The sequence below is a fragment of the Mauremys mutica genome, chromosome 6 (assembly GCF_020497125.1).
Source record: "Mauremys mutica isolate MM-2020 ecotype Southern chromosome 6, ASM2049712v1, whole genome shotgun sequence".
Classification (NCBI taxonomy): domain Eukaryota; kingdom Metazoa; phylum Chordata; order Testudines; family Geoemydidae; genus Mauremys; species Mauremys mutica.
The window spans coordinates 83907062-83933815 of NC_059077.1; the positions used below are offsets into that span (position 1 = coordinate 83907062).

General features: G+C 41.3%; 2 protein-coding genes across 6 annotated transcripts in view; one reads left to right on the top strand and one right to left on the bottom strand.

Annotated features, from left to right (window-relative positions):
• CDC14B (cell division cycle 14B) overlaps positions 1-12138 on the top strand; it is a 92479-nt gene extending 80341 nt beyond the window's left edge. For 2 of the 3 annotated variants that reach the window (XM_045020993.1, XM_045020996.1), the window contains exons 13-16: positions 9085-9169; positions 10524-10565; positions 11454-11500; positions 11816-12138. In XM_045020993.1, the coding sequence (XP_044876928.1) occupies positions 9085-9169; positions 10524-10565; positions 11454-11500; positions 11816-11915 (274 nt within the window). In that variant the 3' untranslated portion in view covers positions 11916-12138. The remainder of the gene's footprint in view (positions 1-9084; positions 9170-10523; positions 10566-11453; positions 11501-11815) is intronic. The other variant, XM_045020994.1, reaches the window with a different exon arrangement.
• On the bottom strand, positions 153-26582 carry HABP4 (hyaluronan binding protein 4). 3 transcript variants are annotated; one of them, XM_045021004.1, is made up of 8 exons: positions 26056-26579; positions 14831-14981; positions 12637-12798; positions 12375-12446; positions 10738-10821; positions 3901-4069; positions 1990-2172; positions 153-700 (listed from the first exon to the last, which is right to left on the bottom strand). In XM_045021004.1, the coding sequence occupies exons 1-8, from the start codon at positions 26360-26362 to the stop codon at positions 644-646; spliced, it is 1185 nt and encodes a 394-aa protein (XP_044876939.1). In that variant the 5' UTR covers positions 26363-26579; the 3' UTR covers positions 153-643. The 3 variants fall into 3 exon arrangements, with proteins under 3 accessions (XP_044876939.1, XP_044876941.1, XP_044876940.1); XM_045021006.1 differs by lacking the exon at positions 26056-26579 and adding an exon at positions 25776-25911; XM_045021005.1 differs by lacking the exon at positions 12375-12446 and having other exon boundaries at positions 26056-26582.
• Between the last annotated feature and the right edge of the window lie 172 nt (positions 26583-26754).

The following is a 26754-nucleotide window of genomic DNA, read 5'->3' on the forward strand; positions in this document are numbered from 1 at the left end:
TTAGATCCCTCTCCTACATTGTCAAGATTGCTGTTTTCAGTACAAAAGCCAGAGAAATGCAAATTGATATTCAGACTTCAGTGAAGCAGTCACACTTTGCTACTCCAATACCAAGGAACAATGAAGTAAGTTATAAGCACCTCAGACCCAAACCAATTAGCAGTTTTCTTTATTTGTCAACTTATGAAAATTGCGGTATAACTGCTTAAAATATGCAAAGGTACATTTCACTCAATGGAGTAGGGAAAGCAGCTTTCAAGTGTCTACAGGGGTTTGCTACAGATTTCCAATAGCAGACCATGTTGTACAGCTTACATTTCACTGTGCTTTCATGGAAAATTCTAAATTATCTTTATATACACATTTTAAACACTGTACTCTTGAACTTTATTGCAATCCCTTGAGTATAATACCATAAGCCTTCACACAGTTATCCCAAAAGGAGGTGCTGGAATCTGTAGCAAGATCCCAGTCCATTGATCTCTCCAGAGCCCCCTTCCCTCAATACCATAGAAGTGCAATCATTTCACACAAGAAAAAAAAAATCCATTTTTCCTTCAGACTCAGATGATCCTTTTCCACAGCAACATAAAACTGGTCTCTTCACAGCTACTTTGAGGTGCTGTCATTCAGGACAGTTCTTTCAAGCTAAAGCAGGAAAATCCTCAGGGTCATCAGGATTTGGAGCAACGATTTGTGTCTACAAAATGAGGAAGTAAGTTTAGAAAAACACATATATCCAGGACACATCTGAAGTCTCCAATCTATCTCAGAACTAGTTCCATTTTATTTATTTGCTAAATTACATTGAGGCATTCAATGCTTATTTCTAAACTGTTTTGTATCCATCATTATTTCTATGCAGGTACTAGACTTGTACCTGTCACTGTGGTATGGGTATATTTATGGTGTTGGGATAGTGACTGAAGGGGAAGTGACATTTTCCTGATACTTCAGATTCTAGCTATTGGAAATCTATAGACAAACACAGGAAGCAGCTCACCATTCAAAGTGAATGAGAAGTTATTTTAAACACTGAAAAACTGAAGAGTTAATTTTTAGTTGTGTGCAAAATGCTACAGTGATGCACATTTGATTTACTAGGTGTTTTCAGAATGTAGCTATACTGAACGAAAGCATCAGAGGGATTAATTCCATGTCCCTTTTAAAGTTTCAAACTTTATCCTTATTGAACTGAAAGAACCCTGGGGATTTTACTTAATTAAAAAAAATCCTCCATATTTGTTCACCTTCAAGTAGTATAAGGTTGCTACCAGCCCATGTATCTCCAGGACTGTCCCTTTTTTGAGGTAGCTCCCCCAGAAAATCTGTATGATGCTCAGCACACACTGCCAGCTGCCCAGTTTTATGGACTCAGGATTGTCCCAGATGTTCTGGTTTTCATACCTCAATGGTAGCAACCCTTGGCAGGTATGATACCAACTGTGAAAGAAGCAGTTCTATGAGGAGAATAGTTTTGAGTATGTTAAATCAGGGGTTTCTATGGAAAGTGGCAGATACTTGTCATTTATTTAATAGAGGATTGTACCTCCTGCGTCTTAACCTGCAGGATGCAACATTTATTAACTTTACTCTTAGTAGCTACAGGAAGTATTAGAATCTTATTACACAGTAATTTTGCTTGAAGGCTACAGCTTTTAGTAATTTTAAGTGCAGAGTTATTTCCCTGATTTTATCAGAATTCTTTTCAGAAACCAGAAGTTACTTCTCCTGTACTACTCCTTCTAGCTATCATAAGAGTGACCTGAACTTTGACCTTTGAATGTGAACTCTTCACAAATAAAAAAAAGCTATTTGCAATCTGAATTGCAATTTCACCACGTATAGCAACATACTATGGACTGAAAGCCTGGTACAGTAGTGTAAGGAAAACACAAGTCCTCAGCAAAAAATAAATAAATACATAAATAAATAAAGACCTCGACTTCTCATGTCATTTAGAAAAGTATAGCCACAAAATCAAATTACCACCACTTCTGGTCTAGGCCCAGTATCTTCGACTCTTTTGACACGTCCACGACCTCCTCGTGTTCCTCTGGCTCCACGCCCAGGACGAGGAAGATTCCCAAAGTTAATGTCCAGCTGAGAAGTTATATCATTAGCTGCTTTTCGGAAGATGTGGGAGTCATCCTCAAAATCCTCCTTTAACATCTAAAAGTGAATTTATCTGCAATTAGCATGCTGCTCAGAGCTTCAAAAGAGTTACTATATTACAAACCAAGTAGCACACCAGTAAAGTCAGACTTCCTGGATATCCAGGAGCCCCTAAATTGTGTGGCAGTGGGGGTAACAAGGGAGACTATTATAGCTCCTCCATTCTCAGGCTAGTTCTACGCTGGCTCGGGTGCAGTTAATCATAAGCACATAGGAAACTGCTATGCCAGCTCTATACCACCAGAGAACTCCCACACTGAGAAAATCCTCTGTGGCAAGAGCTCAACAGTTCCAGAAGGAGCACACAATCTGGCCCAAAGCGTTTACTCATGAGAGACCCTCTAAGGAAGGGCTGGAAAGGAATAAGAACGGAACACTGCAATCTACTTAATTGCTACCACTGATCCATTCCGGTATTGGCCTTGCTACAGTTATAGCTCTAGTGTTGCTGTAGAGGGCAACAATTTAATTAGCATTAATATAGTTAGTGTACTAAAAGAATATTTCCCATAACAGCCTTTACAATACACCACCAGTAGTGCCTGTTACTGCTATAAAGGTACAGCAAATCATATTCCCCATGTATCCAATTTGAAGTCTAATAGATTGCCCGTGTTAAGGAATACCTGTACCAGACAAGTCCCTACTCCTCTAGGGCCCGTTTCTTGTCATACTAGGGCCCCTTTACTGCCGGCCATAAAGTCTACTCAGGAGTAAAATAAAATTTAAGGTATATTCTTCAGATTCTGTGAAAGACAGGTCCTAAACTCAGTAGGCTAGTAATTGAGGGAAGTCTAAAGCCACACTACAGGAACACAGATGTAGGATTGTAAACAGCATACAGAGTACAATCTGCCCAATAAGTTACCCAGTCCAACAGTGACCAACACATGCTGAATCAATTTTTTAATTCAGATTCTTAGTGTGTAAGGGTCCCAGTCAAGGATCAAGCCCCCACCATCCTGTCAGATGCTGAACAGACACAGCAACTTCCCTACCCTGAAAAGCTTACAGTTTAAGTAAGTCTAGGCAAGAATCTACAGGAGAAATCTGGTTCCACTGACATCAATGGGGCCAAGATTTCACCCTACAACTTTAGTTATAACAGTATAGTGGCTCTGAGCAGAACAAGAGTTATGGAAAATAAAACAAGCTCTCCTCGATCACTTTAAGAAGCAGTACCACAGTCCTCATAAAAATCGTTCAGATGTTCTCAAGTGGTTCACCAATAGTGACCAGATTCAGGACAACTTGGTATGCTGATGATGCTGGGAAACTGAATTTCCAGTATACACAGATAAAAAATCATTAGTAAAGCAACAAGTAAGCTAAACACCAGGTGTATCAAAAAGTGATTCAAAGTTAAAATATAAAACATTTAGTAAACAGAGTTCACTTGTGCCTACAATTCAGTTAAGAGAACTGTACATAAGGTGGCACACAGGCAAGGAGACAGACTTCAATCTCCTAAAACTAAGCCATAAAGTAAGCAGAACTGAAACTTTACCTGGGCTAACTACTACTTGATATGTCAAGCATTCCATGCTCATAATACAAAAAGGGATGCCTGGAGACTGGACAAAATGAATCTGATGGGTTTTTTGCACACGATTACAGGAGCTTGAAATATGAACACTTATTTCCAGTTTGTTCAGAATCAGGTAGGAGCCAGTGTCCTAACTCTGGGTGAAAGCAGAATTTAGAGAATCCTAAAGCAATGCTTACATCATCTCTATACTTTGACTTGTGAATCACCACTGCTTTGGAAGGAACAGTGGATTCTGGCTTCCGGATGTTGAATTCAGGCTTTGGTCGACTTTGTTGCTGCAGATTTTTCCACTCATCTAAAGTCATTTCTTGAGCTACTTCTTCCACTGGCTCCCCTTCAGCAACTCTAAAGGTTTATAGTTGTAAAGTAAAAACCATTAGCTTGTTATATTCCAGGAAGAACAAAAAAACCTAAAGACAGACTACTTTGCTAAATACAATATTTTGAATGCTTCAGATTCTCTGCCATCTCTGAATTGTATCTGAAGAAATTGTACTACAGAAAATATACCTGAAGCATAGACCCATTTACTTTCATAATTTCTCATGCTATATTTGAAACCAATCATTAACTACTGCGGTCTCTAACTTCCCTTATCATGAAAAGGTTTGGCACAGCTGGGACAGCTAACAAGGGTCAAGGAACATGAACTCCAGATTAAGCCAGTCTGGCTTTTGATCTGGTATAGCATAGACCTTGCAGTTTTGCTGGTGGAGTTACTCCTAGCAATAAGTTCAGACTAACATGTCAGCAGGTTTGGACACCACTGACCACAAGGTTTTGTTGGGCCAGTCCTGCCGACTGACAAGACTAGACAGAATCATGCTTCAGAGAATCACACTTCTCAGGAGTTCCAGAACGTTGTTTTGGGTAATCACAGGATTCTACTTTGTTAGCCCCTTTTTAAAAAATGTGTACAGGAGACCGAGGGAGAGATAGAATTTGGGCTGTGTAGTCATCAATATGCATGTAACATGCAGCTCTGATGTCAGACCTGGATGATGTGGTTCATTAACTGGCCAAGAAAGGCATGGATGAGATCAAGCTGGCTAAATGTCAATCAGGATGAAGACTGACAATGCTGGTATGTCCCAGGAAGCATATGAAGTAGGACAGATTGACAAAAAGCAAGCACACACAGGGAAGACAAAGTTCATAATCTGAAAGACTTCTATATCTGATCGTTTGTAGATTCCCCAGAATGAGATAGGTGGTGGCCGAAAGCCCCTTTCTATCAACATCTGGCTACATTTCCCACAATCTTTAAGATGCAGACCATGCCACAATCCAGTCTGGTACAGCAAACTTTTACAATATGCTCCATATGTGACTACCATTGAAGGGCACTTGGAAGCCATAGCTAGTGCATTGCTCACTATGTGGTGTTAGCTGCAGAGAGCTCATCATATTAGTTTCTGGTTGTAATTAAAGGTGTTTATATAAATGTGGTTTGGGTCATGGCCATCTGAAAAGCTGTTTTTTCCCCCACAATGCATTGCCACAATGGTAGAGATTAATTGAGGCGTTTTACGAACAAGTTTTGAATGTCCTAAAGCTTGTTAGGCCATTTTATGGTGAAAGGCCCTCAAGATCTGCACTTTGCTTCTCCTGTTGGCCTCAAGCACAACGCTTTTGATCATTAGGGTTTGGCGTAGAATAGATTTACTTCATTTTGTACTTTGTAAAAAGAAATTTGAAATATGAAAGGGGGAACAGTTTTATCTTGGAGGCAGGAGGAGTCAGAACTAACTTCAGCAGCATATTATGTATTTGTTTTTAGATTATAGGAGTGCGTTCAATGAACATCTGATAGGCACAATCTCTAAGATTACGGTATTAGATTATATGAGAGAAAGGGCTTACTCCTTCTTTCAACTTGATCCTGCAGTAGAAGTCATAATGTTGACACATCTGTCTCCATAGCAACAGTGTGTGTCACTTTACTGCAGGATCTAGCAGGAGAAACTTGGTAGAAGGAGAAAGCACTTAACTGAATATCAAGATAATAAAGGAAAACAAGCAAAAGGAAAAATTTTAATTTGGGCTCTCAGACTGAAGAGCTTTTAAAATAAGGTTTCCTAAAACAAGAAATCATCATGTAATAGTCATAAAAGAATTACATAAACCCATCTCTTGGCATGTCTCAATAGTCTTGTCTAGGAACTTCACAAATTATGTTCAGTTTACACAAGCCAAATGTTGAGGGTAGTTAAAACAGTTTTGGATGTAGTGCTGAGAATGAGGATTTAACTGTGACCCTGGGGCAATAAGTAGTATGGGGAAAGATTATATGGTGTGTTCACTATATTGAAGAGGGATCTGTTGGAAATCTATATAAAAGGTATACTACCTTCAGGAAAGCAAGGAATGGAGAAGGAAGCCAGTAAGAGTATTAGGATTCTTCCTGAATTCTTTTTGTATTTCAAAAATGCTACAGATTATAGTACAACAGGAGGAGATTCTACTAAAGTAGAAATGGCCAATCTGAAGATTAAGTGCTGAAGACTGGAAAGCAATGAGGGAACTGTGAGATTTAACAGGTATACATCTGCATCAAAGCTGACCACATGCCAACTGCCCAAGAATTGCATGGGGATATACATTCTAGAGATTTTCCGGAAGGAAGATAAAAGTCACTGAGAGCTGGTCCACAATAAGAAGGGGGGGTCGAACTAGGGTACGCAAATTCAGCTACGTGAATAACGTAGCTGAATTCGAAGTACCCTAGTTCGACTTACTCACCCGTCCAGACGCGGTGGGGTCGAACTCCGCGGCTCCCCCGTTGACTCCACCACCGCCGTTTGCAGTGGTGGAGTACCGGAGTCGACCGCGGCGCTTCCGGAGTTCGAACTATCACGTCTGATAGTCGAACTTACCGCGTCGACGGGGAAGGTAAGTGTAAACCTACCCTTAGACAGCCTGAGTGGATCCTTTATTTGAAGTACGGGTTTTATCTGGCAAGTAACAAGCAGGTCCACGTGAAGGTCTAAAATTCTGAGACCACCAAGGGCTAGCACCAAGGGCTTAACAAAAGACCTGAAGAAAATAATTTCAATTTGGATTTAAGATCGTGATAACACTGTGGCAAACTACATTGTGCGCACTAAAGGTCTACTTGAAAACGATGTTCATACTGTTACTTCATCCTCCTGCTCTCCACTCCTACCCATTTATTTTATCCAGCTGTTGAATGTTTTCATTAACTAAAGTTATAAGCTCCTGAGTGCAGGGATTTACCATTTACAACATGTTTGCACAATACCTTGCAGAGTCCCCGACTGGGGCCTCACGGCAAGACAGTAATAAAATAAGTTTGTAATTCAATTAGCTTGGTATCCCTGTATACATTTAAGAGGTTTTTAGTAATGCTGCACATTACTTTTCAATTGTGCTTCAGTTTCTCTTTTCTATTTTTTTGGATATATCCCTTTACTAAGCATTAGTTTAAAGTGTCTTTTCCTCTTGGTTGCAGAGAGATTGCTTTGTTTGAATGAACAGTAATATACAGAAGGGGTTGGGGCTGGAATCACAAACATATCTGCCTGATAGCACATTACCAGTTCTAAAAGAAGCCAGGGACAAACCTTAAGAGATGGTAAACACTAAAAGCATGGCTTAGAGTTTGGTGACAGCAAAATCTTTACTTTACCTTCAACTGAAAAGATTCAACCTACATTGTGTAACTAGCTGATGGGAGGGTGGGCCGGAAAAATCAGAAAACGATAGCAACAATACATTTTAGTGCCAAAATTAAAATTAAGACAATTAGCCAAAGGGTTAAGAAAAAAGGTTAATCAAGCTAATAAGTGGTTCCAGAATACCAACAGGCTGGTAGGTGAGACAATCAACACTATCAGTTTTGCAAACAAAACTGAGAAATATATTGAATGAAATGCTAATGAGGATGTGTCTAAACCTATAGATTAGCTGTATAGAGCTATTAAAATGGTAGCTAGATAAACAGATCAGGAGGTTTCCTAAAGAAAGAATGATAAGAAGGAAATGTAGAACGAATAGTGGTAATTAACTGTGAATTTATTAGGTGCCAGAGAACTGAAAAAGGACAGATTTAATACCAAGAGTAAGTAGCAGATCAAGGAAATAAGTCTAATCTCAATAAGAGGTAAAATAAGAAAAAATGAGGAATATCTCTGTAAATATTACTAGCTACTATTCAAAAAATGCTTTAACAAGTTCCTAAACCAATTGTGCAGACAAGCCCCATAGAAGTCTTCCAGGTAATTATAAAAATGGGAATATAAAGACAATTGGGACCAGTACTGTTTTTATAGTTTAATATATTAATTACATCCTGGAACATGTTCATACTACAGCATGCATATAGCTTAATAGTGTGCACACTGTGTCAGGAGAGGCTGCAAACAAAAAGAAGCTAGAAAGGAATCTCGACAATTCAAAAATATGGGAAATAGAACTAAGATAAGGTTACACTTAGATAAATACAAGACAAACTATGCTGCCTGGCACCAATATAAAAATGAAAGCTGAAGAACAGTAAGATGGACAAGAATCTAGTGATGATGGCAGAAAAGGTATATACAGGCTTGCAGTGCAATACTATTAAAAGCCTCCCAGGTTATTAAATGCAAGACCAGGAAAGTAACAATAGTTCTACAGCCTCACAAATGCTATACCCAATTTCTGGGGTCTTTTTCCTAAAAGGATCAGTTCTAATAAACTGAGAAGGGAGGGAATGACTAAATAGTTCGAGCTTTCAGATGACACTTGAAACAGAGTGCCTGACTGCAAGTGGTTATTAAAAGGCAGCTGGAATCACTGAACTCTAAAGTCGTCAAAATTAACTATTTAAGTCTGGGAAGGTTAAAGCTATTTTGGGGCCCCTGTTAAGTTGCCTGACCAGGAGGCCTCTGTTGCTACTGCATTACCTGCCAACAGACTGCAACTCTGGAAGGCAGAGCCTCCAAGAGGAAGCGGGGCATTAGGCACACAGGATCACCAAAACAAGTCATTTTAAACAGACTAAAATGAGTATTCTATTCAACTAACCCCTGCTTCTGAACAGCAAAGGTCATAAAGGTACTGTCCCAGTCTGACTTTGTGCAAGAGTGTAGGTGTTAGCAGAAGTTCTGAATAAATTCAATCCCTGATTATATATTCTGCCTCTATTAGATATGGTATTTACTCGCTCTTCTGAAGTGTGGGCTCATTGTGCTGCTATCTTCCCCAGAGATAGTCACAGTGAGACCCATATATTTAATATGTTTTTAGTTTGCACGCAGCTTTGAGAAGTCTCAGGATAAGAGTCATTTACATTGATGTAAGATACTATATGATAGTGTGCCTTTCACAGAACCTTTGCATGTACTGCTTTCTTCCAGATTGCTGTGGACTTCTCCTACATCTAAACTTCCATTGAGGAGGAAAGTTTCTAGCCTTCCTGTCTGCAATGAAAGCCTTAGCAGGGTAAGAAAATACAGATATATCTTATTGATTCTGAAGAGAATAGTCTGAAATAGCTACAGAGTGATAAGCTTACACATTTATTAGTTTCATAATTAAAAGCCAACCAGATTTGCCCACTACAGTTGGATGTACTTTTCATGTCTCTATGTTCAGTAGAAAACTGAGGTTAGAACACATGTACTTACAAAGAAAGAGCTAGGACAGCTGAATTTGATTTTGATTTCAACTACCATAAAGAGGAAAATTATGTGAGACTCTGAAACATGACCCAGGACACTCAAGTAAAAAGGCTTAACCACTATTTTTAATATTTAGCTCTGTTAAAGTGTATAGTGGGGCATACATAAGAGTTAAGTTCTATGTAGATTACCTGCACTGCCCACATGATTTAAGTCTGCTGAAAATTAAGTTTCTGGAAACAACATTCTTAACTCAAGTTTGTCCAAGAGACCCTCCTCCCCCACAGTTACTTTAAAACACTGAGTAACCCAAATATGTTAATTGCATAATTGAAAAATTAGGTCAACTTAGAATCTTATAAAATATCTCCAACTTGAACATGGATGTACATAAATCGTAGTGAAGTGGCTGGAAATAAACTAGATGCCTTCAACTTTTGTCTAATGGCTGACCCAAAACACAGTCAGATAGTGATATTCTTTCCAACTTCAAACAAAGAAATGTTGGTTGAAATATTGCTCCTTACTTTGATGTCACCACCCCTTCACTACAAGCTATTTGTGTTGGTAGTGTTCAAGCTGGAGATATTTAAAAACGGTTGAGTTGATCTAATTTCTAACTTGATAATTAAGATCTTTTGAAGCAAAATTAATTTTCACATTTGGACATTGATCAGAACCAACGACTGAGTATCAGGATGCAAACATCTCAATTTACCTTAGCTTTAAAAAACAACACAACACTCTTTCCAAGCAGTCATTTTTTTAAAATCGGGTTTGGAGGAGGAAGGCCACTCTTGCCTTCTCAAGGGAGAAGTTCCTGTTGTATAGGAGACACCCCTGACTAACAAAAAATTCCCTTATGAATCAATGTATTTCAGTCGTGTTATCACTATATGGTTCCACAGGTACCTTGATGAGGGGTTGTTTTACAAGTAAAATGTCTGTTGTAACATATCTAAAAATAAACTGGGAACTAGAACGCCACTATATCATTTATATTCCTTATAGAGTTTAAGAATAACTTAGAGAGGACTCTCTCATTTAAATACAAGTTTATACGTTACAGAAATTTATTATCTAAGTTACTGAGCTAGAGGTTTTTTAAAAAAAAGAACAACAAAAAAAACAGGTTAATATTGCCACTACTTAGAATCAGTATGTATGTATTGTAGCATCTGAAGGCCTCAACTGAGACTGGAGCCCCATTTTGCCAGGTATGTATTTCCATTCTAAAATATTTATAAAGTGCCAAATGTCTGCTAAGTGCTTTACAGACACATTGAAAGGCATGGTCTTGGAATGTCTCCCCACATGAATCAAGAATATTGGCACTGGCCAGTTATTTTGTTTGCATTTTAGAATTAAGATATTCAAGACAGACTGTACTTGGTCAGAGGTTCTCCTTCAGGTGTCCCTTGGTGATCCTCTGTTTCTGCAGTCTCTTCCACAGGAGCAGTCTGTTCCATCTCACTGCAAAATAGAAAGTGGGGGGGGCGCGCCACGGGGGACAACAAAAGATCCCTAGGTTATACTGAAAGCTTACAGTTCAATAAACCCCATTATTTGTAAATGTGCATATTTCATGACCAAATGAAGATAGTACCTTGTCTGGAAATGTATAGATGAGTTCTATCAGAACTTTTTTGTGATCATAAGAGTTCCCAATCTACTGATCACCCAAAAACCACAACAAAACCATTAAATGAGACTAGTTTAGTGTCCTAGTAATACAGGATTATACAGTCAGAAGCACTGGAAATCCTTGGCTGGAGGAAGTGGTATCCACAAATATGTGAAACCCAAAAGTATGTATGTTCTGGATATGAGAAAATTACACAGCAATCAGACCTAATGCCTTTACATGAATTTTCTAGAATCATATATATTTGCCTCAGTGTCTTGCGGCCCCAATTTCCACAAGTTAGTTGTGTGCTGTGTAATATGTCGAATGTCCTAATAAGCTTTAAATTTGATTTTTAAGTTTCAATAGATGTTCACTTGTTTTATGAGAAAAGGTAAACTAGAAATACCCAACTGACCTTCTCTATACCATTTCATATACCTAGTTTCATTTTTAATTCATTTTGATTGACTTTCAACAGCACTTGGAATGCCCAGATGACCGACATGCTTTTGAGAGACACACTAGGTAGGTGAGGTATCATCTTTTATTGGACCAACTTCTATTGATGGAAGGTACAAACTTTTGAAAGTTTTACCTTAAGCCTTTAAGATTACCCAGCTGATTTATTTTATGTTATAATTAACTCTATCTCCCATTTTTAACCCTTGAAAAACTTGTTATTTTAAAGTTCAAATTACAAAAATATGCATTTGTGAGCTATTAAGTTGTTTATATATAAAGACTAGCACGTTATTTAGACAATGCAATGAGTAAGAATAGAATTTAATGGCCATTACAGAGACCGCTATAAATTATAAGTTTTGCCTCCCTTCTCCGCAGGGTAAGCCAGCTGAGGAGGACCCAGATAAGCAAGTCAGTCCTGCTATGTCCCCTTGGAGGAAAGCTGGCTTATGCAGTTACCAGAATAATATTTAGCTGAAATAGCAGCACATCTCCAGCTGTGTCAAGGGATAGAAAAGGTGGCTTGTGGTCCTGTTTCCGGTTCAAGGCGATTTCAAACAGAACCAGATAAAGAGTACAGAACAATTTTTAAGACCTAGATACTTGTTAGAATTGTAGAATTCTCTTTAAAATTGACACAGGCCATCACAGTGCCCACCATTTACTACACAAGCCCACCGTTTACTAAAATAGGAAAGCCAATTATATTTCACTCTAGTCAAAAGATGACTTGGCCCTAGGCAAATATATACTTAGAAGCCTGCCACAAATGAAGAATCTCCTTCAGGCTAGGATCTACTCAGTAAGCTTGAGCAAAGGGACCATAACAGTTAAAGACAGAGTGAATGGATAAAGCTTGAAATAAAGGCAACTGTGATCAAGCATATTACTTTACAGAAATTGTTATAAACTAGAATGGGCACAAATCTGCATGTACCTCAGATCATCTTTTACTGTTCCCCAGTTGTGAGCTCCACTTCCACCCCTTTTGTCTTCTGTTCTGATTCCTCTAGAGACAGAAACAGTATTCTTCAAATTAAGAAATTCATCCCTCATTGATGTACCAAACCAAAAGCACTATTAAATTGTTGAATACACTCCTTTCCCACTCCAACACTTCAAAAAGATATTGAAATGTTTAAGGTATGTGTTTGTTATCAATATATTAGATGAGAGCAGTAGTTACACAAAGTACTTACGTTTTATCACTCCCACTCTGTCTTTCAAATTCCCGTTTCCCTCTTTGGTCATAGCCATTAAGACTTCTGTTCATCCCACCACCTCTTCCTCTGCTTCGCATTCCACCTCTTCCTCCTCCACGACCTCTCATTGGTCTTTCCCGGTCAAATCTGTCAACTGGCCTGAAAGACAAGGAAGATTTTTAGTTAGACTACTTCTACATAAAAGTTAGTAGGAGAAAATCTGGTGTCATAGGGATGCTTTAGTGCAGCTGTCATAATAGATCAATTATTATACTCACTCACTATTACTAAAAGTTTTTAGATCACATCTTACGCTACACTGATCTTATGCCCAGTCTGCTGCTCTTTGTCTGCATTAAAAAAAGACAGAAGCTAAATGTGAGAAGAATTTTAGGTCTGCATTCTTTTATCCTTATGTTAGTAATAGTGACTATTAATTGTTTGCTTTTTTCTAAATATGCCAAACATCTAAAAGCATTTTATTAGGCACTATTACTGCCCTCATGTGTTAGATTTGCATGTAGCAGGGTGTAAGCATTGGATTTTTTAAAGTCAGACTATTAAGTGGGAAGGGATAGTTCAGTGGTTTGAGCATTGGCCTATTAAACCCAGGGTTGCGAGTTCAATTCTTGAGGGGGCCACTTAGGGATCTGGGGCAAAAATCAGTACTTGGTCCTGCTAGTGAAGGCAGGGGGCTAGACTCAATGACCTCTCAAGGTCCCTTCCAGTCCTAGAATATATGAATCATGAGAAATAATTAACAAAACAGGTTCAACCCCATGAGTACAAGAAACTCAAGAAGAATTCTAATACAAACACAGAAAGCAAGACTGACTTATCTGAGTTCACTAACCAAGCAGCATACAGCATAGTCAGGAGTAGATCTGGTTTATTAACTAATGTGGGTGTAAGTAGGGCACCTCCATGTACTCTTGTAATTGTAGACTTGGGTGCAAAATCCACCCCTAGCTGCAGGGTTATACTCCATAATCTCATCTTTCATTTACTTTTTTTTAAGTTTCTAACCATTATGGCTGTGAAAATAACCTTGAAAATGTGACCCATGCTTAACCAATAACCATCGGTGTCTGCAAGCAATCTGAAGTGATAGCTCTGAAACATGTGAGCTGCCCCATTCATCTCACTCAGGGCCCCTGGACTCTGACTCTGTGGAATCTAGCATCCCCCCCCCCCCCCAAGATACCACAGAATTCAACAAATTTTTACTGCAGCATGTGTTACTTTGCTGCAGCCAGGCAACCCACATTGTTTTCTGTCTCCCTGCCCTGCTGGGGTCTGCTTGAAACTACCTCTTGCTCTGCACGTTTCTCCACAAGAGGGAACCGCATTACAGTGCACGCTCTTCACATTTCTTTTTGGGGAGCGAAGAAAAGAGGGGTGGTGGTAAAAAGGAGCCACAGCTTTCAGCTAAGGAACAGGGGTAACAAGAAATGCAGGTTGCACCGCTAGGCAACTTAGAGGATAGAGCAGCAACTGGGACCCAGGGAACTGAGAAATGAATTGCTGAAGCTGACTACAAGCTCCCCACCCACCTATCCTTACGTGGCAGGAAGGATATTCTGAGCTTGACTGCCCAGACAACACTAACCACTGAAACCCAGAGAGATGCCTTGGGGGTGGGGGTGGGGGAAATATATATCAAACACAGCCATTGCTGAAAACAAGCAATGACAAGTTGTGCATCTATTATTTTTAGCTACGAGCTAGTTATATACATCTGGGCAGAGGTATTTCATGGAGATACAATAAGTGAGCACTGCCACAGAATTTAAGGATTAACAGAATTTGGCCCTATTTTGCTTCAGAGTCTATGGGGCCTAGATGTACAATTACTTAAAATCTGGTTGGTGATGTGAATACTCATATGCAGAAGTCATGAAACATTAAGTTCTATATGGCAGACATTGAAACCAGACCTTTAAACCAATTGCTTAACTACCAAAAAAGCTTGTATTATTCCATTAGAAATTTAACTGACGTGAAGACACCAGACCCATACAACATTCTGACTACAATATAAATACAGGATGATTTACTTGAGAACTGATTCTTTGTCATATCAGTCTTTATAAAGATAAAACTAGGCTAACTAAATGGTAGTCCATCAAAGCCTCTCAGGACATCAAACCCTTCATTGAGGGCCACCTTGCATCTTCTTAGAAATACATACTTTTCTACTGTGAACTCCACTTGTCTCTCCTTTTCATAGGGTCGGTATTCCCTGAAGGAAGGTTTCCATTCGGCTTTGTCTTGTTTTACCTCCGTTCCCCTGTTATCATTCCATCCTTGTTGTTCTCCCCTTTTAGGAGCTCGCTTCTGACCTGCACACAAAAAAATTGTGACGAGTCTAAACATAAGCAGCATTAATAGATTTAGTTGCAATTACCAGACTACTGGCTCAAAAGAGATGACTATGCCACCATATATTCCTCCAGTTTTTCACTCCTACCAAGTTACTATAGGCTGAGCTGGTAGCACCACCTGTGGTCAAGGTTGCCTAACACTTCCTACCATAAAAGACCATATTTCTGTTGCTTATAACTCCAAACTTTAGCCAGTCAGGCTGAAATTACCATGCCAGGCATCTGCCCCAGGCTGAAAATTTTGGAGAGTTTTGGCTAACAGTGCAGCCATTTCAGAAAACAAGATTAGGAAAAATACCTCATTTTGCTCATGTTAAAAAAAGAAAAAAAAAAAGTGTTACAGGAACTCTGCCTCCCTCTGTGGTCACCCAGACAGCAAGATGGCAGAACAGCCTGACTGGAACTCAGAGGGATGAGGAATGAGCAGAGGGGAAGCGAGGCTGCTGCAGGAGCCAGAGGATGGGGAACAGGAGTCAGGGAGCTGGATGTAAATAGGAGCAGAGGGGGACAAAAACAGGCAGATTTATACTCCTTAGAACATATTCCACCACAACCTGGAATTGAACCCAGGAGTCCTCAGTTTCTACATTCCTCTACAATCAGTAAACAGATGTGAAACCCATCCCTTTCTAGTGGTCGTCCATAGAGAGTGACAATTACTACTGCTGTATGCAGTGTTGTTGTTCCCATATCAGTCCCAGGATATTAGACAGATAAGATGGGTGAGGTATTATCTTTTAGTGGACCAACTGCTATTTGTGTGAAAGACAAGCTTTCGAGCTTACTCAGAGCTGAAGCAGAAACTGTGTGAAAGCTTCTCTCGCCAATAGCAGTTGATCCAATAAAAGATATTACCTCACCCACCTTGACTCTAATTATACGGCTATTAGTTACTCCATTAGTTTAAATGGAAGAAGTCTATGCAATGGACCTAACCTGCTGATGAAACAGGTGGGTGTGATTATGATGCCATATGTCAAGGCTGAATCCCAACTCCGTCACTCCGAGTGCAGAAGTGGGGCCCGCAATGAAGTTAAAAATTAATACTTGCTACTCCAGGCTTGTATTAAACGCCCAAGCTTTTTTCTGACCTTGGTTTGGTAAACATTGCCACCACCCAAATGCAAAAAAAAAAAAAAACCACAACGACTTTGGACCCAGGAAGGAACACTTGGGAATTCCTCTCTGTGGGGTAACCTCAAGCCCTTTCACTCCCCCTCTGGGGAAGAGCAGAGAAAGAAGAAAAAGGAAATTAGCTGTGCTTACCAGCTAATCAAACAACACGCACAAACCTCTTAGGACACCAAAAATCCAATCCTGTTCTTAAGAAAGGTAAATTTTATTAAAAACAAAAAGAAAGAAAATATACCTGGAACTTCGGCTTTTGCTAGATTTTAAAAGAGCAAGTCCAAAAATCGAGCACTCAAAATAGCTTTCTTGGGGGTTCAGCTTAAAGGTTACAAGCAAAACAAAAGCATCTGGGGTTAGCACAGAGGAGTCCACAAGCCAGTAAGAAATAAAAGAAATAACCCTAATTGCATGTTTTTAGACATTCCCTAATTTTACTTACATATCTGAGGCTCTAGATAAGTAGGTTCGAGGTATGAATTGATAATCTATAATCATACCTGACTTAAAGCTGGTTACAGCATTACTGCCTGTGTCCCTGCAGCCCGAGAACAACAGACAAAGAGAAAGTTTCTTTCCCAATTTAAAAAAGTTCTACCTTCCCATTGGCACTTTTAGTCAGGTACCCACTTTTTTCTCTTTACCTGGGGGATTTTTTAACCTTTTACACGTAAAGCAAGTAAAGAACGGCTACCAAGAGGGATTTTACAGCTAACTGTCTGGCTGTCCATCAAAGGGAGATATCCCTCCCTTTATTTATCACACCATACAATTAAAAACTTTTTTTTTTAATTAGGAAATTACACAAAAAATTACATATGAGTGTATGTGAAGGTTGCAAAGCCAAGCACTCAGGAAATCCAGAATTGAGGTGGCCCATGCAATCATAATTTTCTCCCCTTTTATGGAAGCAGCACGATACAGTCTTTAAATTACATGATCCCATACTATTTTTCTCATAGGACCCCATTGGAATTCAATGGCAGAGGCATGGTGCTCTGGAAATGAATAAGGCTATTGTATATAGTATCATTGCCTCAACTGTTGCAGAATTTGGAAGGTGTGTAGTGAATGAGGCAGGGGATTGCAGAAAGTGAGAAAGGATGGTCTTGTAGTTAATGCCACCTTGGAGAACTGAATTCTATCCCCGCCTCTGCCACTGAATTCCAATGAGTTAATGGGCAAGTCACTTCAACCAAACTTTTTAGTTAGCTACTAGTGGTGTCTTTTTCTGAGTGCCCAAAACGTGACCAAAGGCCCAGATACACAGATGTGTTGAGCACACAAATGCAACTGAAGTCAATGGAAGATGAGTTTTGGACATATGAAGAGCTATACAAACCCTAAGTAATCTTAAAACAAACCAGAGCACAGGTGTCTCACGTTGAGCATCCAAAATTAGTGGTCACTTGGCAATTTTGGCCTCGGTGCTTCAGTTCCCTTATCTATAAAACGAGGGTAATACCACCACTGAATTTAACCTGGACATTGAGAGGATGAATTCATTAATCTTTATGAAGTACTCAGACACCATGAGGAGAGCTGTGAAACATGGCCAGAAAGGGTTAAGCAGCTCACAGGCTAATTGACTCAGGTTCAACCTTTAGAAGAGTATGTAAATGGTAATTAGGGCCATTCCATGTTAGATAGACTAGAACTTTGAAATGCAAACCTGTATTGCTAGAGAATTAGAAGTGATACTAATTGTATGTGTTTACTTATATCTTGTTAGATGTTAGCCATGTAAACAGACAGTTCCTGTCTATTACTATAGCTATTGATTCAGAGATCAAAAGGGAATATTAACATTTAGATGAATCTTGGGTGAAAATGTCAGTCTATATGTCTGAAGTTTGTGGTAAACTGTATATGAACTGCTTAATGAATAATAACCTTATGTTAATCCATGTAGTTAATTACCAGTGATGTTTAGGAAATAGGTTACTTCAAAAGCCTATTGTTTAAGAGGCTGCTAGAAAACTATATAAAAGATTCTTGGGACCTGATCTTTTGATCTCAGATCTTGATTCTTTATGCAAGGGAAGCTTGAGTCCATAAGACAGATGTTCAGTCCCACCTGGATAGCTATGAATATGAACATTGTACTATAACCCGTGGACTAATTCTGAAAGAACTCTTTGCAACTACAAAGCTCAGCATCTCTACTATGAAACTGATATCAGAACGGTACTCATGCCTGTATGTATACTGATGTTTTAACCAATACTCACTCACTTTTTTTCCCTTTTTAAAATAATTTTTAGTTTCGTTAATAAGAATTGGCTGTAAGCACATATTGTGGGAGGTAATGTGTTCAATCCTTTGGGATTAGTAGAACTTTCATATTTGACTTGGCTGCCTAGGAGGGAGCCCAAAGACTGGACTGCTTTTAAGAGAACTGTGTTTTGACTTCTGGGTAATCAGTAAGGTATTATAGAAGCTGGTTTGTGCTGGCTTGATAAATCTAAGTATTGGAATATCCATTAGCTTTGGGGATTGTCTGCCCCATTCTTTGCAGTTTGCCCTAATTATGCCTCAGTGTGGCCACCCCCTGGGACCCTGGTCACCAGGGCACTATAGAAACACACATGGAAAATAACGGGCTCAGTGTAGGGTTTGCATGACAAGTGTTAAACACCTGGAGACACTCAATGAATGAGGCGGGGTCCCGTGGAAAAGGTCATATATGATCACATAATTCAGGACTTTCACAACACATGCCTGTGGAACTTTAATTCAAGCCCTTCCTGTGCAACATCTTCATCAATTGTGGCTTATTTAAGCTAGTCACATATCCCTCACTAACTTCCACTCTCTGACTTTTGGGCAGCTAATGTATGCCACAGAAATTTATGGGATTCAGGGAGTTCACTCAACCTTCCATAAAGGAAATATAATGCAGGTTACTACACTGAAAATTGCTATCCCAACTTAAATTGAAAACTCCAAACAGGTTAGCCTTAGAGCAAACATTTTTATGTAATATCTGTCCTATAGAATTGGAAACTAGAGCAAGTTAAAAACTATATAAATCATTCTGCCCATTACTGAAGTACAGCCAACAGATTATACACAACATTATATAAACAGTAAGTGAAGAACGCTATTAATTTGAAATCAAAGGGAAAAATGTAGATATGCAGAATATATTTAGTAATGTTGGAATGTGGCCAGAAGCTGAGGTTAACATCCCTAATCTAGTCCAAATTGGTTGCTAACATTACATAAGACAAGTGATCAGAGCCACACTATTACGTCCCATCTAACAGAGCAATTCCATCATCAAACTTAACACAAGGCCCTATATATGTGATTATGATCATATAAATTGCCCTGTTCATATATCTCAATTTGCCACAAAAATGAAAACGGATTCTTAAACAGTTAAAAATTTAGCACAACTAAGAAAAAAGTCTCTAGCTTTGTGTTATGAAGGTTAGCTTTCAAAATGCTAACTGATAGTGTGATATTTGCATGAGCATGCAGGCAGATCAAAACAACTAGCTGTGAACAGGGTCGGCTGTCCCATTCTTCCCACTGGGCTGTTGACATTGAAGCCTAATGATAAGACTGTCAACACTTAGCTTGACATTTCTTAAAAAATGGTCAGCAAACATACTTCACTGCTGTTCCATGTAGTAACAGATATTGAGAATGAGTAGCAGGGCACCTAGTTGCTGTCATGACATTACAGTGGAAAAATAAAGGAATTAAAAACCCACTATCTAAAGCCTCAAATGCCTTGTGGTTATCAAAACACAAAACCAACATCCACACTTAATAGGTGTTCCAACCCCTTCCCATCCAAATATTCCCTACTCAGTTGCCAAAACATCCAGCTATCATACCTCGCTCCCCTTACCCCCAAGTCTTGAGTGCCGTTTATTTTAACTATAAAAAATCTATGGCACACAAAATTGAAAGTTTTGGGAAAGCTCAAAATACAATGAATTTAAACATCAAAGCAAGGTTACTGTACTGATTGACTAGAATTGAGAAGGGGGAGGGTGCTCTATAATTCAAAGGTCACTGACATAAGATATGGCACCATACAGGACATTAATTCATTAATGACTCAGGAAGAAGTACAGTTGTAACCAACAGAATTTGTTTTTCATTTTTCCTTTAAAAAGGATAGGAAATTGCATTTAAAAAGAACTATTTTTGATATCTATTTCATACAATAAAACATAGTGAACTAAATGGAGATAGACTTCCACCTTGTGATCTTGTGCTTTCAATATGCCAGCATTCTGTAACAAAATCACCTACAGCAGTTTCCCCCTGTACAACCTCATGCCTATATATCTGGAATAATGATATTGAAGTTAGTCATAAAAAAAAATTGTGGTTTTCACAGCTACCATCATGATCTTCGATTCTTCGAAACATTCAGTGTCTTACTACCCACTAAAACGGTGGATATTAATTAATCTTTTAGCAATCAGGGATGATGTCTAAACTACACCATCTCCAAAGTGTACATGCTAAAGATAGGAAGCAAATCTCCTAAAATGTTCATAATAGGCTTAGAGACAAACTGAACAGAGCTTTTTATTACTGCAGGATCAGCAACTTTTATTTGCCTGGACTGGTAGAGAATGCAAACTGTGCATTTCACTGGGCCCTTTCAATAAATTGCTGGCAAATGCAATTTGATCACTGTTTTAAGAATGGGTGAGCTGAACTAACATCAAGGGACCATTACAAAAGCTATAATACCTACATTTCATACCCTTCCCCTTGCCCTATCATCACACACAAAAACAGCTCAAGGACCAAAGAACAAGGCATTTGCGAACAGTAAACATCCACCACTATTCTGAAAGAATAAGGAAGCACCAGAAGCTTGGTAGTCTGAAGAATAGAGATTTTTTAAAAAAGGTTAGATCAATTAACAATGGTACTGCTCTTGTTATTGTGTCATCTAATTAACAACAAAGCCTAGAGAGAGTATTCTGGATTCAAAAAGATTTAATATTAAGCTGTGCAAGGCTAACACCTAATAGACAACTGGACTTATGACTTCCATTTGCTTTATGAACCACTCACTTTCAGGTGAGCTCCATGATTAAGTGAGAACTCACTTAGGAATAAAGGTTGAGAACCAGTCAAGACAAAGAAAAAAAGGCAGTTGATTTACAGTAGTATGCAAATACAACAAAACCTCCATTCAAACCACAAAAAAGTTATATTGAAGAATATTACATAGAACTTTTGAGCAGAGCCTGACAGAGGGACAGTTTTTCTAGTTGAAGATCTGAAGTCACAGTATGTCTAGATAAGTGAAATTCAAATCTGTCTGAAAAGTGCTGAATGTTTATATTCAGATTTTATATGTTGCAAGGAACTGCTCTTAACTAGCAATTTTTTCTAGTCAAAGTAACCTACATAACGAAATAATTTAGATAAAGCTACTATAATGAAAATTGCACAGTAGTACTCTAACCCTAATACCAGAACCAGTCTTGGCTGTTCAAGTACTTAAACTTTTAATTTGCAAAAAAAGTCTAGTAACAAGTCCCTTGAAGTCTATTACAAGCCAGTTCAAGAAAACACCTCACTTATCTTTAAAATAAAGCTGTACTCTTCAACACATGTGGGGATCATTAGAAAACTCTACAATTTTGCCAAATTCAGCCTGTAAGGAGTTTAACAAGCTCTTGCGTATTCTTTTCTGTCAAATTGGTGATGCTCTGGCTCCTGTACTGGGTCAGGCAGTAGGCTTTCAGTCAAACCACATACAGGCAAGGCTCCAAAGAATTCTAATTGCCTATTAGGGACAAGTTTCGATTTTTGGTAGTTTATCATGAACCCTAATATTAGGAACACCCCAATGTTGATATAGATCAGTCATCCAAAACTCTTCAGAGTAGTGTTCTTAATCAGTCAGTTGTTCAAGACAGACAGACATATGCCCTTCCTGCCTATGCAGATATGCTTGATTATAGTTGTGGCTTTCATGAAAACATATGAAGCCAACACTCTCCCAGAAGACAAGTCACAAAATTGGTAGCAATGTTCCTCAACTGCAAATCAGATTATGGCTGTATATATGCTCATAGAAATACTTCCTGAGCACTGAAATTAAGTCCAGAGTGCATCATCAGCTGCCTTTCAGGGTGTCCGTCTTCAACTTGAGCATTGGCCTGCTAAACCCAGGGTTGTGAGTTCAATCCTTGAGGGGGCCACCTAGGGATCTGGGGCAAAAATTGGTCCTGCTAGTGAAGGCAGGGGGCTGGACTCGATGACCTTTCAAGGTCCCTTCCAGTTCTAGGAGATTGGTATATCTCCAATTATTACCTATTATTATTACCTTCTCTGACAACATACTGATTTACTTCCCTGAAATCTAGTGTGGGTCAGAGATCTTTTGTCATTTTGATTAGCAGGAAGTATTTGGAACAACTAATCTCACACACGCTGCAGGGGAAGAGGAAGCCCTGTCCCTCCCCAGCGTGGCCCAGACTAGCAACTAGAAGCCCACAGCTGGTGTTTTCCCAGCAGCTTCGTGGGAACATCAGACCCACATCTAAGAACGTTCTTCAGCGGCAGGAAAATCAGTGGAAAGAGGAAATCCCATCTCTCTCTCAGCCTAGCCAGGATTAGTAGCTGGAGCCCCTGCATGCTAGGAGCCCCCAGCTGCATGGGGGAAATCAGATCCACCTCCATGAGCCTCTTCCAGCTGCAGGATGCTCCATGGCTGCTGACTTCAGAGTCCAGCTCTGAAGGCAGTGCAGAAGTGATGGTGGCAATTCTGCAACCCCACAACAACAGCTTTGTGACCCCACGGTTACATCATCATGAAATTTCAGATGTAAACATCTAAAAATGTTAAATTGACTGATTTTAAAACTCTGACTGAAATTGACCCTGATTTTGGTAGGGCCCTAACTATTAGCTTCATGGCAGCCTTGCACAGGATTAGTCTCAAAGAGGCATCCCCTTTTGTTACTTGTACATGAACGACTGAGGGAGAGAGTCTAGAGCAGGGGTGGGCAAACTTTTTGGCCGAGGGCCACATTGAGGTGGCAAAACTGTATGGAGGGCCAGGTAGGGAAGGGTGTCCCTCCCCAAACAGCCTGGCCCCCACCCCCCATCCGCCTCCTCCCACTTCCCGCCCCGACTGCCCCCCTCAGAATACCCAACCCATCCAAACCCCCCTGCTCCTTGTCCCTAACTACCCCCTCCCAGGATCCCTGCCCCTAACCGTGCCCTGGGACCTCATCTCCATCCAAACCCCCTGCTCCCAGACCCCTGACTGCCCCCCGATGCCTATCCACACCCCTGCTCCCTGACAGCCCCCCTGGGACCCAACGCCTATCCAACCCCCCAGTTCCCTATCCACACCCTTGCCCCCTGACAGGATCCCCTGGACTCCCACACTTATCCAACTCCTGTTCCTCATCCCCTGACTGACCCCCAAACCTCTGTCCCTTATCCAACCCCCTTACCATGCCACTCAGAGCAGCATGTCTGGCAACCAGACACGCTGCTCGGCAGGAGCACGCAATCCTGCCTCCCAGAGCACTGCCTACATGGCGGCGTGGCTGCAGAGGAGGGGGGACAGCAGGAGAGGGGCCAGGGGTAGCCTCCCGGCTGGGAGCTCAGTGACTGGGCAGGACGGTCCTGTGGGCTGGATGTGGCCCACCTTTGGTATAGAGGCTACAATGCAGATACCGAGCAGTGGGGTGCTGCTAGCCACTCCTCAGGAACTCCTCCCTCTTTGGAAAAGACTGTCTCGTCCTGTGACCTGAAGAGCAGTACCAGTGACCACAAATGCCTGGCAGAGCCTTCAGCTCTGAAGATGACATTACCAGCTACTTTGATAGAAAAGCTGCCCTGCCAGATTTAACAGAGAAGAGTTGGGCCTGCACTGTGTAAACAGCTCTAGTACCAAATCTTAGCACTCAGCAGTCTTGACCAACTCAAAGTTTTAACTTTAAGGAATTACCCTTCAAAGTAGTCAAAGCCAGCCTGGTGCTATTCTTATTGTAATCTCCCTGAGGTTCTACTGATGCTTCTTCGGTGCTCAGGGTGACATTGGCCCCCAGAGCATTTTGGTCAATTTCAAGGCAGACAATGCAACAAAAATGGTCAGGGGTCTTCAGTACTGCTCTGCCACAGACAGGGTTTGAAGTTGCAGAATGGCTCTCCTTCCTCATTTGATGACATACTTGAAAAGAAAACAACTGAAAAGAGAGATCTGTTTATCCTTGATTGGAATTATGCTACAGCACCAATGCAGGCATGAAACAAACAGATCTGAGCTCAGAAAGCAGGTGCTGCTGGGCTCTTCAAAAGTCCGAGTCATTTCTCTAGCACCTTAGGTGCTGAGAGACCGCAAAACACTCAACTGGCCAAAACACACACTGAAGGACTGAGAAGACAAGCACCACACAGAACCACCCCATAGTGTTCAGTTTACTCTGAGGGATTAGTAAATCAACTACTACTATAGTGCTCCAAAATATAAAGAATCCATTGCAATATTTAGAACCAGATATACAATATTTACATTTGCACAGCTCATTTTGTACTGGAAACAAATCACAGCCTTGGCAAGCCTGTATCTAAAATTGTTCTATACATAAGGTGTAAGGTGCTCAGGTACTACACTATTGAAAGCGATACAAGAACCTATATATATATATATATATAAAAAAATAGTGAACTTTCAGATGCACACTGTTCTGGCAGGAGTTCTGCAACACTGGACTTAAAAACAGAAGTGACATCCTGGCTCCATTAAGATGTTCACGTTCAACTGATGTTATATAACTGCAATCTGATTATAGGATCCACAAATGCTTGTGGTCAACTTTGTTATTTAGTAACACTAGCCCTCTTCTTCTAAATCACTTTACAGACATCAGTAGTTTCTCTTTATTAAATTAGATCTTTAAATCACTGAGCTGTGTTTCAGCATCACTCAGGCTTGCCTCCAAAATGCTAAAAAGTAAAGACAACCTTAGTAAATGCTCAATCGCAATGTCACCACTCTCCTAAATTATTTTGGCTCATGCACTTGAAACAGTGTTACCTCTACGTATTTTAGTTTCAGTGCTATTAGAGCAGTTTCACTACATTTCTACCAGAAGCACTCTCATCTTCAACAAAGAGTGGACTTACTTATAAAATGTAAAGGGGTTAAGTCACACCACCACAGTTTAGTCTGTGCATCTGATTATCTGCTATCTGAACAGTTTTTGTGTTCAGAACATGAAAATAAAAACATTAAAAGTATAAATTCAATTGTACACAGATTTTGGCCCTAGCTGGTTCACCTACTGCTGAGCAAAGGTATAACTTCATTTCTAAACTCATTTTTATGCTGAACCAAGATAATCACTTGGTCATGTATTTGAACTTAAATGTTGCCTCTTTAAAGTCACAACCAGCTGATCTCCAAGTTCTTCAGCTCTCAAACATCAAGAGATGATTGGAGGAGAAAAGCCTGGGGAAGATAAGAGACAGCGAGGGAGAGAGGGGCCAGTCCTGTGGTTCGGGTGAGGCAGGGCCGGACGCCAGGCGGTGTGTTGTGGGCAGCTCGCCAGACTCACTAGGTGACCTGGGCCCAGTCACTTGTCTGCGTCCCGTCCCGCACGCAGGCTTCCTGCCTACCTGCCATCGCTGAACCGTTCTCGGAAGGCCCATGGCCAAGCGCTTCCCACCCTCTCCTGGCCAGCGCCGCAGCCCAGGCTCACAGCTGCTCCCGGAGAGACTCCCCGCGTCCAGCTAGACACCCCCCGGCACAGGGCCAGGCGGTAGCCGCGGCCGGCCCCAGCCCTGAGCAGCAGGAACCCACCGCTCCGCCCGCCCGCCCGTGCACGCACCCTCGCCCGCCCACCCACAGGGCAGAGTTCAACTGCCTCCCGCGGGGTGCGCGGGCCGCTCCCCGTACCGGGCTGCGGCGGGGCTCCGGGCGCCGCGGGGCTCTCGGGCTGCAGGACCTTGCGCTCTTTCTGGGACTCCCTCTTGCCGGCGGCGGGGCCGGGTCTCTGGCCGGGGCCGGCTTTCCTGCCGCCGGCGGCGGCGGCCGCGGCCTCATCGCGCTTCCTGCGCTGCTGCTGGCGGCGCTCGGCCTCGCGGAGGACGTCGAAGGGGTCGGACTCGTCGTCCAGCAGCTGGTGGAAGCGGTTGGCGACGGCGCAGCCGAAGCTCTCCTGCATGGCGGCGCCCACCGGGCTCCCCAGCGCCCCCTTCATCATGGCCGCGGCCGCCCCGCCACCTCCGGGCGGCGGCAGCTGCGGGCGCTACCAGTGCGCAGGGCGAAACCAACCCGCGCGGCAGGGCAGGAACAGGGGACGGGCACAGAGCCGGGCCCGGCTCAGCAGGGCCCAGACAACCACGCCATCGCCGCTCGACCCCTCCCTGCACCCCGAGGGAGCGCCAATGACCAGCCAAAGCACGGGCGCCCCTGGCGGTCCACGCGCACAGCCAATCAAGGCATTCAGCCGCGCGCCCCCCCCCCCCCAGCTCTAACAACCAATACCAGCCACGGCAAGCTCCAGCAACCAATCAGCACCTTTGGTCCAGCCTGCTGCGTGCCGTGACAGCCAATCAAATCCGTAGGATGCAACCAGTCAATCACACGCCACCG